At 41.6% G+C, this 16,438-nt stretch overlaps 1 protein-coding gene across 1 annotated transcript in view; it reads left to right on the top strand.

Annotated features, from left to right (window-relative positions):
- Positions 1-16,438, top strand: part of DNTT (DNA nucleotidylexotransferase) — a 484,835-nt gene that overhangs the window by 101,742 nt on the left and 366,655 nt on the right. The window contains exons 5-7 of the mRNA XM_044299722.1: positions 2,979-3,050; positions 10,757-10,880; positions 14,123-14,255. Of these exons, the coding sequence (XP_044155657.1) occupies positions 2,979-3,050; positions 10,757-10,880; positions 14,123-14,255 (329 nt within the window). The remainder of the gene's footprint in view (positions 1-2,978; positions 3,051-10,756; positions 10,881-14,122; positions 14,256-16,438) is intronic.

The raw sequence follows: 16,438 nt of genomic DNA, 5'->3' as shown, positions 1-16,438 counted from the left end.
TCCATGTGCTTTCTGCATCCGTATATGCCCGTTCCGCAAAAAAATATAACCTGCCCACATAATGTGGCTCACAAACAAAATATGTGGACAGCACACAGACCATATCAGTTTTTTTGTAGATTACCGTTTGCGGACCACAAAATGGATACAATTGTGCGCATGGGACCTTAACAAGATTGTGGGATTGGAGGAGGCCTATACTTATTGTAAAGTATATACAAGGCCAATATTAGGAGCAATCCAAAACTGAAGCTTCTTACGGATGTTTAAAGGATGTTGACTTTGATGCTGACTCCATATATTAAGGAAACCTTCTGCTTCTGATAGAGATTATCTCCATGATATGGCATCCATTAGAATGCCAGAACTGTTCTCTGCTTCTAGGATTAACCTGAATTGCTGGGTCCCAATGCAAATCTTCTACAAGGACCCATTCTACCATAATCCATGTATAATGCTCTTGTCTCTCTACAGGGAGTGCAGAATTATTAGGCAAGTTGTATTTTTGAGGATTAATTTTATTATTGAACAACAACCATGTTCTCAATGAACCCAAAAAACTCATTAATATCAAAGCTGAATATTTTTGGAAGTAGTTTTTAGTTTGTTTTTAGTTTTAGCTATTTTAGGGGGATATCTGTGTGTGCAGGTGACTATTACTGTGCATAATTATTAGGCAACTTAACAAAAAACAAATATATACCCATTTCAATTATTTATTTTTACCAGTGAAACCAATATAACATCTCAACATTCACGAATATACATTTCTGACATTCAAAAACAAAACAAAAACAAATCAGTGACCAATATAGCCACCTTTCTTTGCAAGGACACTCAAAAGCCTGCCATCCATGGATTCTGTCAGTGTTTTGATCTGTTCACCATCAACATTGCGTGCAGCAGCAACCACAGCCTCCCAGACACTGTTCAGAGAGGTGTACTGTTTTCCCTCCTTGTAAATCTCACATTTGATGATGGACCACAGGTTCTCAATGGGGTTCAGATCAGGTGAACAAGGAGGCCATGTCATTAGATTTTCTTCTTTTATACCCTTTCTTGCCAGCCACGTTGTGGAGTACTTGGATGCGTGTGATGGAGCATTGTCCTGCATGAAAATCATGTTTTTCTTACCTTGCAGACTTCTTTCTGTACCACTGCTTGAAGAAGGTGTCTTCCAGAAACTGGCAGTAGGACTGGGAGTTGAGCTTGACTCCATCCTCAACCCAAAAAGGCCCCACAAGCTCATCTTTGATGATACCAGCCCAAACCAGTACTCCACCTCCACCTTGCTGGCGTCTGAGTCTGACTGGAGCTCTCTGCCCTTTACCAATCCAGCCATCTGGCCCATCAAGACTCACTCTCATTTCATCAGTCCATAAAACCTTAGAAAAATCAGTCTTGAGATATTTCTTGGCCCAGTCTTGACGTTTCAGCTTGTGTGTCTTGTTCAGTGGTGGTGGTCTTTCAGCCTTTCTTACCTTGGCCATGTCTCTGAGTATTGCATACCTTGTGCTTTTGGGCACTCCAGTGATGTTGCAGCTCTGAAATATGGCCAAACTGGTGGCAAGTGGCATCTTGGCAGCTGCACGCTTGACTTTTATCAGTTCATGGGCAGTTATTTTGCGCCTTGGTTTTTCCACAGGCTTCTTGCGACCCTGTTGACTATTTTGAATGAAACGCTTGATTGTTCGATGATCACGCTTCAGAAGCTTTGCAATTTTAAGAGTGCTGCATCCCTCTGCAAGATATCTCACTATTTTTGACTTTTCTGAGCCTGTCAAGTCCTTCTTTTGACCCATTTTGCCAAGGGAAAGGAAGTTGCCTAATAATTATGCACACCTGATATAGGGTGTTGATGTCATTAGACCACACCCCTTCTCATTACAGAGATGCACATCACCTAATATGCTTAATTGGCAGTAGGCTTTCGAGCCTATACAGCTTGGAGCAAGACAACATGCATAAAGAGGATGATGTGGTCAAAATACTCATTTGCCTAATAATTCTGCACGTAGTGTATGTTGGAGAGATACCTTTTAGCTTCAAGATCCATTTGCATATGCTACCAGTGCACCCCTTATAGATACATCTACCTGATCTTGATTTAATATGAAGGTATGCATGGTTACAGCATGGGCTCACTGACTGCAATGGGTGCCATATTATAGCACCATACACCTTGGGGAATATATAGAGCTGTAATATGTCCATGTGCAAGAGGCTTTTCCGAGATTTTGATATTGATTGGAGGGGGTCCGACACCCAGGAACCCCGGCAATCAGCTGGGTGAGAAGGCACTGGCGCTCCCTGTGAGCTCTGCGGCCTTATCCATTCTTACCAAGCACAGCGCAGTACATTGTATAGTGGCTGTGCTTGGTATCGCGCTCAGGCCCACTCACTTCTATGGGGCTGAGCTATACAATGTGCACATTGTACTTGGCAAGCACGCAGAAGGCAGTGACGCTCACAGGAGAGCCGTTGCCTTCTCAATACAGATGATCGGTGGGGGACCCCCACCAATCAAATACTGATGACCTATCCTGAGTATAGGTAATCAGTATAAAAATCTCAGAAAATCCCTTTAAGGTTTCCTAAAATTTGTGCAATGGCAGACTACAAAAAGCAGAAGACTAGCTTTAATTGAAAATTCATGATCATTTTTTATAAAGTAACATGTTGGAACTTTTTAGTTTTACATTTTTTATTTGTCACTAAATATTACGAAAGGATAATATAGAGCAGTTCACCATTTGATATTGAGGACCTATCCTCTGGATAGAAGATTGGTGGGGTTGATGGATGAAGCCTAGAAGCCGAAGGCTCCATCCACTGTGTAGTGGCCATGCCAGGGTACTGCAGCTCAGCTCCGCCCCACCAATCTGATAATGATGACCTATCCAAAGAATTCCATCAATATCGAAAAGGTGGACAACCCCTTTAATTATGTGACTGAATAATATGTTTTATATTGTTAGGAAATCCTCGAAGAGGGAAAATGTTGGCGAGTTCTAGAAGTGGTGAATTCGGAACGATATAAAGCATTTAAGGTATTCATTCAATTATTTATCATTCATTATCATTCATTTACTAGCAAATGTAATTAAGTTTTGTCCTTGGAATGGCAGGTTATATTTGATAAAGTGTCAGAAGGGTTCTGATTTCTAAACATCATTATTAACGACTGTGCCCAAGTTAATTACGAAAAAAAATTCGATGTCATTCAGGGAATAGTAATATAATAATTTGCACAGTGAAAAGCTGCGTGGACATATTACAGGTCGATGCGTTTATAATATAATAAATAAATAAAAAATAATATATATATATATTAAATATTTATTGCTGGAGGGTAGAATGGATCCTGTCCTGTTACAGGAGAAAAGTCTTTCCCAAAGCTTGGATGGAGATATAATGCACCCATATGCATGTGTCCTAAGGGCGAGTTGACACAAAATATTTTCAATGGGAATTTTGGTGCCAATCTCCCATTGATTCCACCAGCAAAACTGCATGGTAATTTACACAACGGTTGTGATTTTAAAAACTGGGTGTGAAAAAAAAGCTACATGTTCATGTTCCATCATTAGTTATGTGTTCCACATCGAATCCAAAGCTGCCATGTAAATAGGATCAAAAACTGCACCAAAAGACACATCAAATATCATGTGACCTATTGTTTTTTGTACTGAAAGAATTCTCAGTGTGAACCCACCCTGAGGCCTCATGCACATGACCATATTTTTGTGGTCCGCAAACCATGGATCCTGGCTGCCATTTTTTTCCACTATAGAAATGTCCTATCCCTGTCCACAAAATGGACTAGAATAGGACATGTTCTATCTTTTTCTGTGGGCCGGTTCTATAGATGCAGACAGCACACGGTGTACTGTCCACATTTTTTTCATCCTCATTAAAATAATGGGCCCACAATTGGTCCTGCAAAATGTGGTTTGGATGTGGATAGAGATGAGAGGAGATCTCTAAAATTCGATTCGGCTGCTTTCGCTGAATTTTGCAAACAAATTCTCTTTGCGACTAATTACTTTGTCGTGAAGCACATTGCTTTGTAAATAGCCGGTACAATGACGGGGAACAGACGGGATCTTCACGCAAGATGGCCTTGGCGGCCTCTTCGGGCGCTAATGGATGAGGTAATTATGATTTTTTTTTTATTTTTACCGCCATTTCAGGGAAAATGTATTTGTTACCACAAAGCACGAGGAAATTTGGCTTTGCAGCAAATTAAATTTCTCATGAAATGCGGATCGAAGTCCATTTTGTGAACTTCAATTCCCTCAACACTAGATGTGGACCAAAAATACGATATTGTGCATGGGGCCTAAGCAGTCTGGACTAGCAGTAAATAGACTTCGTTCGTTCAACACAAAAATTGGCAAAATGTGGTCATTCCATTTTATCTCTTTCTTTAAATACTGTGTGCCAACCAGTATGGATCCTAGCAGCAACTACCATAGCGGAAGACCATGCGACTGCTATGGGGCCCAGAGTAAGAGGGGGCCCAGTCTTAGTTGGCATTATCTCGTCTTCTACTGGAGGTGAACTTGGTCAGGACTCTACCCTCTAAAGGAACAACTTTTAGCAAATAAAGCAGTGGAAAAATGGCCCAAGGGTCATTGAAAAGGGTTTAGGCAGAAACCCTTCTGTCCCGTGGTGCGGCCTGGTTTGATCCTTGCTTTTTTGTTATTTGCATTTTATGGAACCTATGTAAAAATGATCACATGAACAGGAAATATACAATTGTAGATCATTTATTGACTCAATGATAGAAAACAGCATAAGGAAGTTTACTTTTTAAAATGTGCCTTCATTCTGCTGATTCAGCTTCTGAAAAGGTCACTGCTTTTAGGGGAATGGCTAAAAGAAAATAATAAACCTTTATTGTCTAATTCATTAAAATTCACTCAGGGTGGGAAATTTGCAAAAAATTGGCCTAGTGTATTGAAAGCAGAGGTCACCTGCTCTACACTGGTCACAGAGTCCTCACAATTGGAACTGGCTGATTATTTCATTTGTTTCCATGTATATGCCAATCTCCTCAATTGAGAGTATAGCGGGGGTTGTGGTTTTAATGCCTGAATGGGAAGGCACTCCTGCAAGTGAAGTAGCGGGAGGTATGGCAGTGGTCTGCTAAGATTCACCTCTTCCTAACATCAAACATGCAGTTACCCAATCATGTAATGCTGAGTGATAAACTACATACCCTTTCAGATTACTAACAGCTGTGAGCTTGGTACATGGGTTATGAAACCCATAATGATCAGCTGTTATGATCAGGCTGGCTGCTGCGGGGGGAAATGTAGCGTTACGTGGGTGCCATTCATATGCATGGGTGACTATGTAATGGACAGACCAGGTCTGCCAGGGATGGAGCTGCTAATACTTACTGACTCACCGATCTGGATAGAACAAGGGGGATCCCAAGCAGGGGACCTTCTTCTCAGATGTCAAAATGCCCTATTAGGACACATGGAAAGCAAGAAATTGCAAGGAAAAAAATAAAAAAAGGAAAAAAAATATGAATGTAGAGGAAAATCTCAAAAATTAAAAACAACATTATAGTGATTTCAATTTACATGGCGGTCTAGCCCTTTATTTGAATGCTTTCATGTTCTGTATGACAGAATTAGTTCCAATATTATTTTCTCTGCTGATGTTAATGAAACTGCGTGCTGTATTCTGATGGAGCCTTAAAAAATAATAAGTGGAAAATAATTAAAAATACCAGATATAAATCTCTCTTAATGAGAAATGCAATAACGTGTCTGGAGGAAATGTACCAAGCCTTTCTTAATAAGGATGGCCAGTATTATGGTTAAATTACTTTGGAACGTTGTCATTTTTTTTTTTTACTGCAGTCGACTCCTGCCGTCTACTACAAAGAAAATATTACTTTGCAGACAATCACTGGAAATACTGCATCCGTAGCATAAAAATTTATTGACTCTGGCTTTTGAAACTATAAGAAACATATTGAGAAAAGTAAATTTGCATCTGATCATTCTTGGATATGATCCAAGTGCAAGTAAAATCTATTTTCTGGCAAAATAAAGTGTTTCTATTTTCAAATCTTGTTATAGAATGAAAAGGAAATTCCATCTTTGGAGACGTTTATAAGAAAATTGTAGATAACTGTTTAATGAAAATTTAAAAAATATGTACCGTATTAAAAAAAAAATGTATTACTTTTTAATGTATGACTATTCACATGAAAAATCTATCCACACTGCCCACTAGAGCGTTCAAAAAACCCTAATTAGACTTACCGGTAATTCTGTTTCCTTGAATCCACCATGACGGCCACAGCTGAGATTGACCCCTTTACCTCTGTAGGGGCAGGAATACACAGAGACAGAAAGTTTAAAAGCCCCCACCCACTCTCTCCCCTCAGTGCTTTTTTTTTTTTGAGTATTCTGGTTTTTCTGGTGGAGTGGACTTTGACTCTGATAAGACCTGAGAGACCCATTAAAGAAAACCTGTCACCTGGATTTTGTGTATAGAGCTGAGGATATGGGCTGCTAGATTGCCGCTAGAACATCCGCAATATCCAGTCCCCATAGCTCTGTGTGCTTTTATTGTGTCAAGAAAACGATTTTATAGATCTGTAAATTAACCTGAGATGAGTCCTGTCAGAGATGAGTCCAGCGTTCTCGGACTCTGAGCCCAGCCTCGCCCACTGTGAAGGAGCCCAGCACCGCCCGCATCCTCCGAATCTCCTCCTTGCTCCCCGACGTCACAAAGCTAGAGAGCCGTAATCTTGCGATGCGCGTAGACAGGGAAGGAACACAAGATTGGGACTCAATACATTATATTCAAATACACTTTAAGGCCTCATGTACACGACCGTTGTTGTGTTCCGTTCCGCAAAATGGGGTTCCGTTGTTCCGTGATCCGTTTCCGTTTTTGTTTCCGCGTGTCTTCCTTTATTTTTGGAGGATCACCAGACGAAGGAAAGTAAAAAAAAATCAAAGTCAAGTTTGGCATGCAAATTATAGGAAAAAACGGACGTGGATGACAATCTTGCGTGCCTCCGCGAACCATTTTCCGTGAAAAAATAGGACAGGTTATATTTTTTTTTTACGGACTGGAACCACGGATCACGGACGCGGATGACAAATGGTGGATTAGCCGAGTTTTCAACTGACCCATTGAAAGTCAATGGGTCCGCAGAAAATCACGAACAACGGACACGGAATGAAACAACGGTCGTGTGCATGAGGCCTAAAGTAAGGAAAATCGTTTAGCTATATCAACTTCCAGACCATTAGCATATACACACAGGTGACATATCCTCATCATTACAGCCAGGATAAAAATAATAAACAGCAGAACTTGAATCTGGTCTGACAAAGAAATTACTTGTAGTACACCAAAGTACACCATAAAAATTGACAGGGGAAAAGCACACACAGGCCATAGACCAAACAGCTAGGTATTGGTAAACAGTCGGTCATTCATGTTTGGGTCTGATAATATAGTCTTACCTTAAAGCAATAATGAGCAGGGGCGGATTAAGTGCATGATAGGCCCGGGGCTGTCTACCCAACTTGGGCCCCCCCCCCCCCTCCATTTTAGTTTAGTTTAGTTTTTTTTTGTATGAAGAGGCTGCGGTGCTTTATGAGCGCCACAGTCTCTTCTTAGGCCATATGACATCTTCAGACAAAAAAAAAAATACCCCAAATTGGGTCCTAAACTGAAAAATTTGGTTGTCAAATTCAAAATACATATAATTGTAATAAAAAAGACATGGAGGAGAATACAGCACCACATACCTGTTACATCCAGTGACATCTCCTGTCATGTAGACCTTCTATTTCCTCTTCTCCTCCATTTGACCCAGACCACCATGGCAAATTCTTTTAGCCGCATCTCGTCTCTACAGTTTGTAACACAGACACGTTAGATTTCTAAATTTTTCCATCAACCTCCTCATCCTGGTGTCCCCACAGTGTCATCCTGCCACCCGCAATACTGTGCCCGTTGTGCTCCCCAATGCCCCAGGAACTATACTGCTGAAAAAATAGTGACCCTGATAGATATAATTGGGGTAATTTATCAAACTGGTGTAAAGTAGAACTGGATTTCCAAAAGAGCTGTCAAATATGAAAGGTGGAATCTGATTGGCTGCTATGGGCAACTAAGCCAGTTCTGCATTACACCAGTTTGATAAATTACCCCAAATGTTCCTATAGTGTCCACAGCAGCTAAAATGTCCCCTAGAGACCCCCAGTAATAATACCACCCTCTATTGTGCTCCAGGCAATAATCCCTGTATAGTGTCCCCAGAAATAATAGAATTGCCCCTATAGTGCCTCCCCAATAGCAACACCCCCATATAGTAATTTCCACCACACTGCCCCCACATAGTAATCCCCCCATAGTAATTTGCCCCCACACAGTAATTTCCCCCAAACTGCCCCCATATAGTAGTTTGCCCCCACACAGTAATTTGCCCCACACTGCCCCCATATAGTAGTTTGCCCCCACACAGTAATTTGCCCCACACTGCCCCCACATAGTAATTTGCCCCACACTGCCCCCACATAGTAATTTGCCCCATACTGCCCCCACATAGTAATTTCCTCCACACTGCCCCCACATAGTAATTTCCTCCACACTGCCCCCACATAGTAATTTCCACCACACTGCCCCCACAAAGTATTTTGCCCCCACATAGCAATTTTCCCACATAGCAATTACCCCACACTGTCCCCACATAGAAATTACCCCACACAGAAATTACCCCACACTGTCCCCACATTGCAATTTCCCCCACACAATAGTTTCCCCCACATAGCAATTTGCCCCCACACTGCCCCATATAGTAATTTGTCCCCACATAGCAATTTCCCCACACTGCCCCACACAGCAATTTGCCCCCACACTGCCCCATCTAGTAATTTGCCCCCACACTGCCCCATCTAGTAATTTGCCCCCACACTGCCCCATCTAGTAATTTGCCCCCACATAGTAGTCCCTCTCATAATAATTTGCCCCCACATAGTAATTTGTCCCCACATAGTATTCCCTCTCATAATAATTTGCCCCCACACAATAGTTTTCCCCACACTGCCCCCACATAGTAATTTGCCTCAACATAGAAATTACCCCACACTGTCCCCACATAGAAATTACCCCACACTGTCCCCACATAGAAATTACCCCACACTGTCCCCACATAGAAATTACCCCACACTGTCCCCACATAGAAATTACCCCACACTGTCCCCACATGGCAATTTCCCCCACACTGCCCCCACACAATAGTTTCCCCCACATAGTAATTTGCCCCCACATAGTCCCCACATAGCAATTACCCCCACACAATAGTTCCCCCACACTGCCCCAGATAGAAATTTGCCCCCACATAGTAGTCCCTCCCATAATAATTTGCCCCCACACAGCAATTTGCCCCCACACAATAGTTTCCCCCACACTGCCCCATCTAGTAATTTGCCCCCACATAGTAGTCCCTCTCATAATAATTTGCCCCCACATAGTAATTTGCCCCCACATAGTAATTTGCCCCCACATAGTATTCCCTCATAATAATTTGCCCCCACACTGCCCCATCTAGTAATTTGCCCCCACATAGTATTCCCTCCCATAATAATTTGGCCCCATACAGCCCCCACATTCCCCCCCATGTAATCGACTTCCCTAATAGGTCCTCCTGTGTCCCCCCCAAGTAGGCAAATTAAATAAAAAAATAAAAAATGAACAAAAAATGAAAAAATAAATACTCACCTATGTCCAGGGCCAGGCGCTTGCTCGCAGAGGAAGGAAGGCGGGCGGGATGAGTCAGGCGCGTCACAGTGCTGCGTCCCGGCACAGGCGCGCGATGACGTCATCACGCACGCCTGCGCCGGGATTTCACTACCGCATAGGCCTCAGGCCTACAAGGCCTGAGGCCTATGCGCTGAATGCCGGTGATCGGCGACGGGACAGGGAGCTATGCGCTCCCGTGCCCCGCCGCAGTATGTGGGCGTTCGGGTCAGCGTTGGGCCCCCCAGCGGTGCTGGGCCCTTGGCTGCCGACCCGAACGTCCCTATTGTAATCCGCCACTGATAATGAGGCATTCTTCATGTGACACACTCCGCCACATCTTGGTGTCCTGGAAAGTCAAGGCAGGCCGCAACTCCCCCAACAGCCGATCAAATGTAGCCAACGACATGCGGCAATAATTAAAGAACTTAACAGTGTGCACACAGAGGTAACAAATTGACCTTTGCAGGCCCTCTGTGAAATTATAGGATGCACCATCCGCTTCCTCGCGGTTCCTCCTCTATCATTTCTGGCCGCTCTCCAAAACAACGGACCAGCCAGTGCAAGAACACATGGTCAATCGATAAGGAGAAAGTGGACATCCTGCAAAGGAAAATCCAAAAACCCAACACACAAACAAGCCAAACAATCCAATCTCCACCCAAAATGGAGCTTTCCCAACAAAAAATGCATGCTGGGGGTATTTATATATGTTTGCAGTGACCAGGTGACTCTAGAGGATGGTTCAGTTTTTTTCACTCGCGCTAAAAACGCATGCAATCCGCATGTCACCCGCACTGAAAAAAACGCAATAACACAACACAATCGCATACAAAACGGACAGCACACGCAAGCATATATCAAAAGGAGAATCCCTGTGTCACACCCTGGCTCATCAGGTCCTACCTTAGACATTTTATCAGGCTATTTTTAGTGTTTTTTATCTTTTATAATGATTTTTATCCAACAGGTGTTCACATCTATCTTTGGAGTGGGACTGAAGACTGCAGAAAAGTGGCACAGAATGGGTTTTAGGACATTAGAAGATATCAAAACTAAAAAGGATTTAAAGCTTACAAGAATGCAGAAACATGGTAATCTTAGCTTATTGTTAATATTACTTGCTACTTTCCATATGAGGTCCACAATTAAAAAACATCTAGTAATGTATAAGCAAAGCCTGTAGTGCAACAGTTGGTATAGTGTCAGAGGTGAAAATGAGACATAAATATGGCTCTCATCCCTGCATCACTTTATTTCTCACAACTTTTAAAAATTATTCCACAGTTCTGAGACTTTTTATGCAACTTCGAAAATTGTGTCCTGCAGAACGTCATGCTGTGCCTTTCAGTAACCTCGCAAGACACATCCTACAGCTGCTTTGACAGCTTATGAACTATATATAAGTGCCCATTTAGTTTTTCATATCTTTAAGTGTATCTGTAATGTGGCGCTGAAAATTCACACATCCATCACTCGTCCACTAAATCATTTTATCAACTTCTTAGTCTAGCATAATGGCATGTAGAACATAAGCTACAACAAGAAAGAACAAATACGACGTCAGTGACTTCAGATCTGCTCATACTTCTCTGGTTCAGGTGTAGCTGTCAGGAGAGGAAGAGACCGCAGGGCAGGGTTCAAATACAGCACAGCAGATGAGGAGGCTGAAGCAGATACCAGCTTTATTAAATAACAGAATATAACGGCCGGAAAATCGGATTAACAGTATTGTGCCGATGCACCAGGGGCGCAATCCACAAATGACAGGAACAGTGTTAATAAGTTTACATAAATTTACAGGAAGGATAACTGAACTTTGCATCTACCAAATATGCTCCAACCAGCAAGCACATAAAAATACAGGCTACTCTCCTCTATTATTTTACTGTCTGAACCCTGACGCTCTGACTAAAGTATCCTGTTCTATGACCTATCACAGATTAGCACCGGTGCACACTCACAGTTCTGTGGGCAGCTGCTTGTCTTGGTCTGGTACGTGGCGGCAGGTGTAGACTGGCTCCTGATCCGGTCGCTTGCTTGTCCCAGCACGGTCTTTTCCTCTCTCTGTCTAGATTACAGGTACAGGCATCCACATAGTTCGGCTCTGACAGGAGTACCTGTCCTAACACTGGTCTCTGAATGTAAATTGGTGTTTCTAGGGGCTGACCCTTACACAGGTAATTTTGGGCTTCAGGACATCACAGAATTTAGCTAACTTTTGAATAAATTTGTTGAATGTGACCCTCTGGTTCAAGAAAATAAGAATTACATAAACTGAGAAACTAACAGAACACTTACATGGTGACCTCTTCATCTTTTTAGTGGCAGACCTAACGATTACTGGGCTCCTCTTTTGTCATCCACTGCTTCTGTGACTATCTGGTGCACACTGGACATCAGTAGTCCAATTCACTTCCTACTTCTCCAGCCCTGCTCTTGGATTGACTAGCACTGTTTTCACTTGAGCAGTGCCGGCCAATCCAAGGGCAGCAGGAAGTGTCTTGGACTACCAAGGCACTCAGTGAAAAGGTGCAGCCATTTTAGGTGGCAGAAGAGGAGCACTGACATTGACAGATCTGAAAAAAAATATTATAATAATTAAAAGGGGGGAACCAGGAAAATATTTGTTCCCTAGTTAATGTGATATTTTTTTTCATGAGCCGGAAGACCACCTTAAAGGGGTTATACCATGACTAATGTAACAAATTAAAATCAGACAGCATATAGTACATGACAACCTCTTTCTAACAAAGCTAGAACCAGCCCTGTACCTCACATGGGTCCTGAGATCTCCCCAGTCATTGCTCTACTAGATTTATATCAAGCTGAAAGCTCGAGGGAAGTGTCATTTCAACTGTAGCTAGGGGGCGTGCCTATGCCCTCCCTATCACAGCTCAAGAGGCAGTTGAAGGATGAAACTGAGCATGTGCGGCCATCTCAGAGAGCAGGACAAAGAAATAAGAAGAAAAACAAACAAGATGTGTCGCTATACAGATACATTTTATTGAATAATTCACAGGCTATACAGAATTTTTATTATATGCAATTACATAAGTATTCAGATCCAGGTGCTGGTTTCAAAACTGGAATATTTTTTGTTGGACAATCCCTTTAACTGCTGTAACTTTTTAATTTGTTAGGCTAGCAACATGTGTCTTTTTTGGTAATATTTAATTTTTTTTTCATATCATACGGCAGGCCCGTCTCATTCACCATTTTCTACACCTGTTTTAGGCATAGAAAAAGGTCTAAATGTAAGACAGTTCGGAAGCAATCCACTATAATATCAGTATCGTAGACATAGTTAAATGAAGATGGTATGTTCCAGCATCCAATTTCCAGATAAATGCAGTCTTTATTTCACCCAGTAAAAACAATCTAAACAGCAAAGGATACAGAACACACCTACGCGTTTCAGGGGTATAGCATGCCCTTACTCATGGTTACATGCTGGAATATACCCTCTTTTTTCATTTCATCCATTCATTGGGTCCAGAGGAGCCTGCAGGTGATCTGTACTTTTTGTGTCTTGTAGACATAGTTGAATTTTATCTCCAAAAATTTAATAGAGATTATGATCAGATAACCCATCAAACTATTAGATTTTAGATAAGGCACAGTCTGTATGCCTCTGGTGGTCTTCAAATACCTCTAATTGACTGATCTGGAGGGAAATTATGAAAATTCAGCTTTTGACGAAGCTTAACTTACCTGAACACTGGCATTCTGGAGATATGTCACTCTCCTCTACTATCCCACAGCTGACGCCTTTGCTGGTCATGACAACTATCATTGGAATACCATTTGACATGCAGCCTAAGAAATACTATAGTAGTTGATGCTTCTAGTAATTGCTATGCTGGCTGCAAGGTTGTTCATATCAGAGACACCCAATTACCATGCTACCCTGGCCCAAGCAGGCTTCAGACACTGCCTAGTAATAAAACAAAATGACAATGTTCAGGTAAATAAAACTTTTTGGGCAGTGTTGAGGTACACATGCTAGGTGGTTATCCCAAAATTGAAACCTAGCACCTATTCAGAGGATAAGTGATTTGTCTGTTCAGTATGGGTCCATGTCCATCATCTGGCATGCCAACCCATTCAAAGTCTATGGGCCTCCTGAAGAAAAGCTGAGCACACTGCTTGGCTATCTCTGAGAGACCCATAGAGCTAAAAGGAGGAGCAGCACACGTGCTCAGTCGCTGTTCCATTCATATCTCTTTATTCAGAATTTTCATTCTTTGCCCACAATTATACTTTAAGAAGTCATATCACCATGTGACAAGTACGATCATGACTCAGCCTCCCATTATGTCTTATTCACTTGCAGGACTACTTTACTATGAGGACATCACTAGCCATGTATCAAAGATGGAAGCGGATGCGGTAGAGCACCTGGTGAAGAATATTATTTGTGAATTTGTGCCAGATGCAATTGTGACAATCACTGGCGGCTTTCGAAGGTAATGTGATACTGACAAGATTTTCATTGCAACAACAACAGACATATTTCCAGAACTTGGCAGCAATATATTAACCTTGTACATGCGCCGCTGATGAACAGATGTTTCATAACAATATTATTCAACATTTGCACAAAGCAATTCTAGAATACATAAAACCCGTTCAGGTTGTTTACAAGGCCAGAATGCAATATTGTTCTGTTCTGCATGAAAGGGCATCTTCTGTTAAGCAAATAACCCAAAAACAACATAAACTTACACAAGGAAAAAATTAACAATTAAATCAATTTCCTAGATTAAAATATTTGCAAAATATCCGGAACATGTATATTGTGTTTTCGATGAGCAATTTAAATTTACTGAATTTAGTGGTCACCAAAGTTGGCTTCAGTGAGGCCCAATTTCCTACTCTGTCAATGTCAAACCGGTGTCTAGGAAGCTGGGATAGGGGGTTCTTATACTGTGGTGTGATTATAAGCGGCCCCTGCATCAGGGTGGTCCCAAAGATGTTTTTTTTCCCCTAACAAAATAAATGAATAGAAGTTGTCCCATAGCAAACGCTATAAATGGCCACACATTTTCCATTTAATACCCACTTTAAAAACATTGTTTAGGATGGTGGCCATTCAATTTAATGTCTAAACATAGTAACATAGTTGATAAGGCTGAAAAAAGACATCTATCCATCCAGTTCAGCCTGTTATCCTGCAAATTGATCCAGAGAAAGACAAAAAGATCCCTGTGAGGTACTAGACAATTTTCCTCACTTTAGGGGAAATAAATTCCTTCCTGACTCCAATCAGGCAATCAGAATAACTCCCTGGATCAACGACCCATCTCTAGTAGTGATGAGCAGCACAGGCAACATTAGTTTTTGCTATATTTCGTGAATTTATGGCCTAATATTCGCCATAAATTCACAAATTCTAGAATGTGTGATCTCCAGTCATTGTTTTCTTAATTTCGAAAATCAGCATGTAATATGCGCGTATTGCATGCGCAATACAGGCGTGGCTCACTTTTGCTACATTTTCCAAGAAAATATAGAAGGAATTTGGGAATACTTTATTTGGGTTTGGGACAATGGGGCAAATAGGGATTCAGAAAAACAGACAGCAAATTACTTTTTTTTTTCAAAGACGAAAGACAAAGACACTAATCCCTATCACAGCACAGTAATTCCTATCACAGCACAGTAATCCCTATCACAGCACAGTAAACAGACAGCAAATGACTTTTTTTCCTTCAAAGACGAAAGAAAAAGACATTAATCCCTATCACAGCACAGTAATTCCTATCACACTACCTAACACCCTGCACTGGAACCTATTAGCTACACTACAGTATATCACTATCTAACCTACACTGACTATCTCCCTCTAACCATCTGTATTATATATATGAGCTAACTAATTAAGTAATTGAATAAGGATCCAGATGACTCAGCAAAGCACAGAGCACACCAATGACTCTGCTCTCTCTCTCAGACTGCAAAAAACAGCAAGACATGGCTGCTGGGGAGTTTCTTATATAGTAAGGGGTAGGCAACTTTCCTATTGGTTGTTAGGGATGTTGCTAAGATCAGACAAAGATATTGCAGCCTGATGAAAAAAAATCTACAATATTCGCGATTGCAAAGATATTGCACTATATTCTAGATCTTCGCGAATTCTCGAAGTGCTGATGTTTGCAATAAAAATTTGCGATTAGTTTATTTGCAATCAACACTAGTAGCTATAGCCTGTAATATTATTACACTACAGAAATACATCCAGGCCCCTCTTGGACTCTTTTATTGTACTCACCATCACCACCTCCTCAGGCAGAGAGTTCCATAGTCTCACTGCTCTTACCGTAAAGATTACTCTTTTATGTTTGTGTACAAACCTTCTTTCCTCCAGACGCAGTCCTGGTAATAAACAGATGATGGGAGAGATCTCTGTACTGACCCCTGATATATTTATACATAGTAATTAGATCTCCCCTCAGTCGTCTTTTTTCTAAAGTGAATAACCCTAATTTTGATAATCTTTCAGGGTACTGTAGTTGCCCTATTCCAGTTATTGCTTTAGTTGCCCTCCTCTGAACCCTCTCCAGCTCTACTATGTCTGCCATGTTCACAGGAGCCCAGAACTGTACACAGTACTCCATGTGCGGTCTGACTAGTAATTTGTAAAGTGGCA

This window comes from Bufo gargarizans, chromosome 6, assembly GCF_014858855.1.
Source record: "Bufo gargarizans isolate SCDJY-AF-19 chromosome 6, ASM1485885v1, whole genome shotgun sequence".
Lineage (NCBI taxonomy): Eukaryota > Metazoa > Chordata > Amphibia > Anura > Bufonidae > Bufo > Bufo gargarizans.
This window is presented reverse-complemented; position numbering and strand designations above follow the sequence as displayed.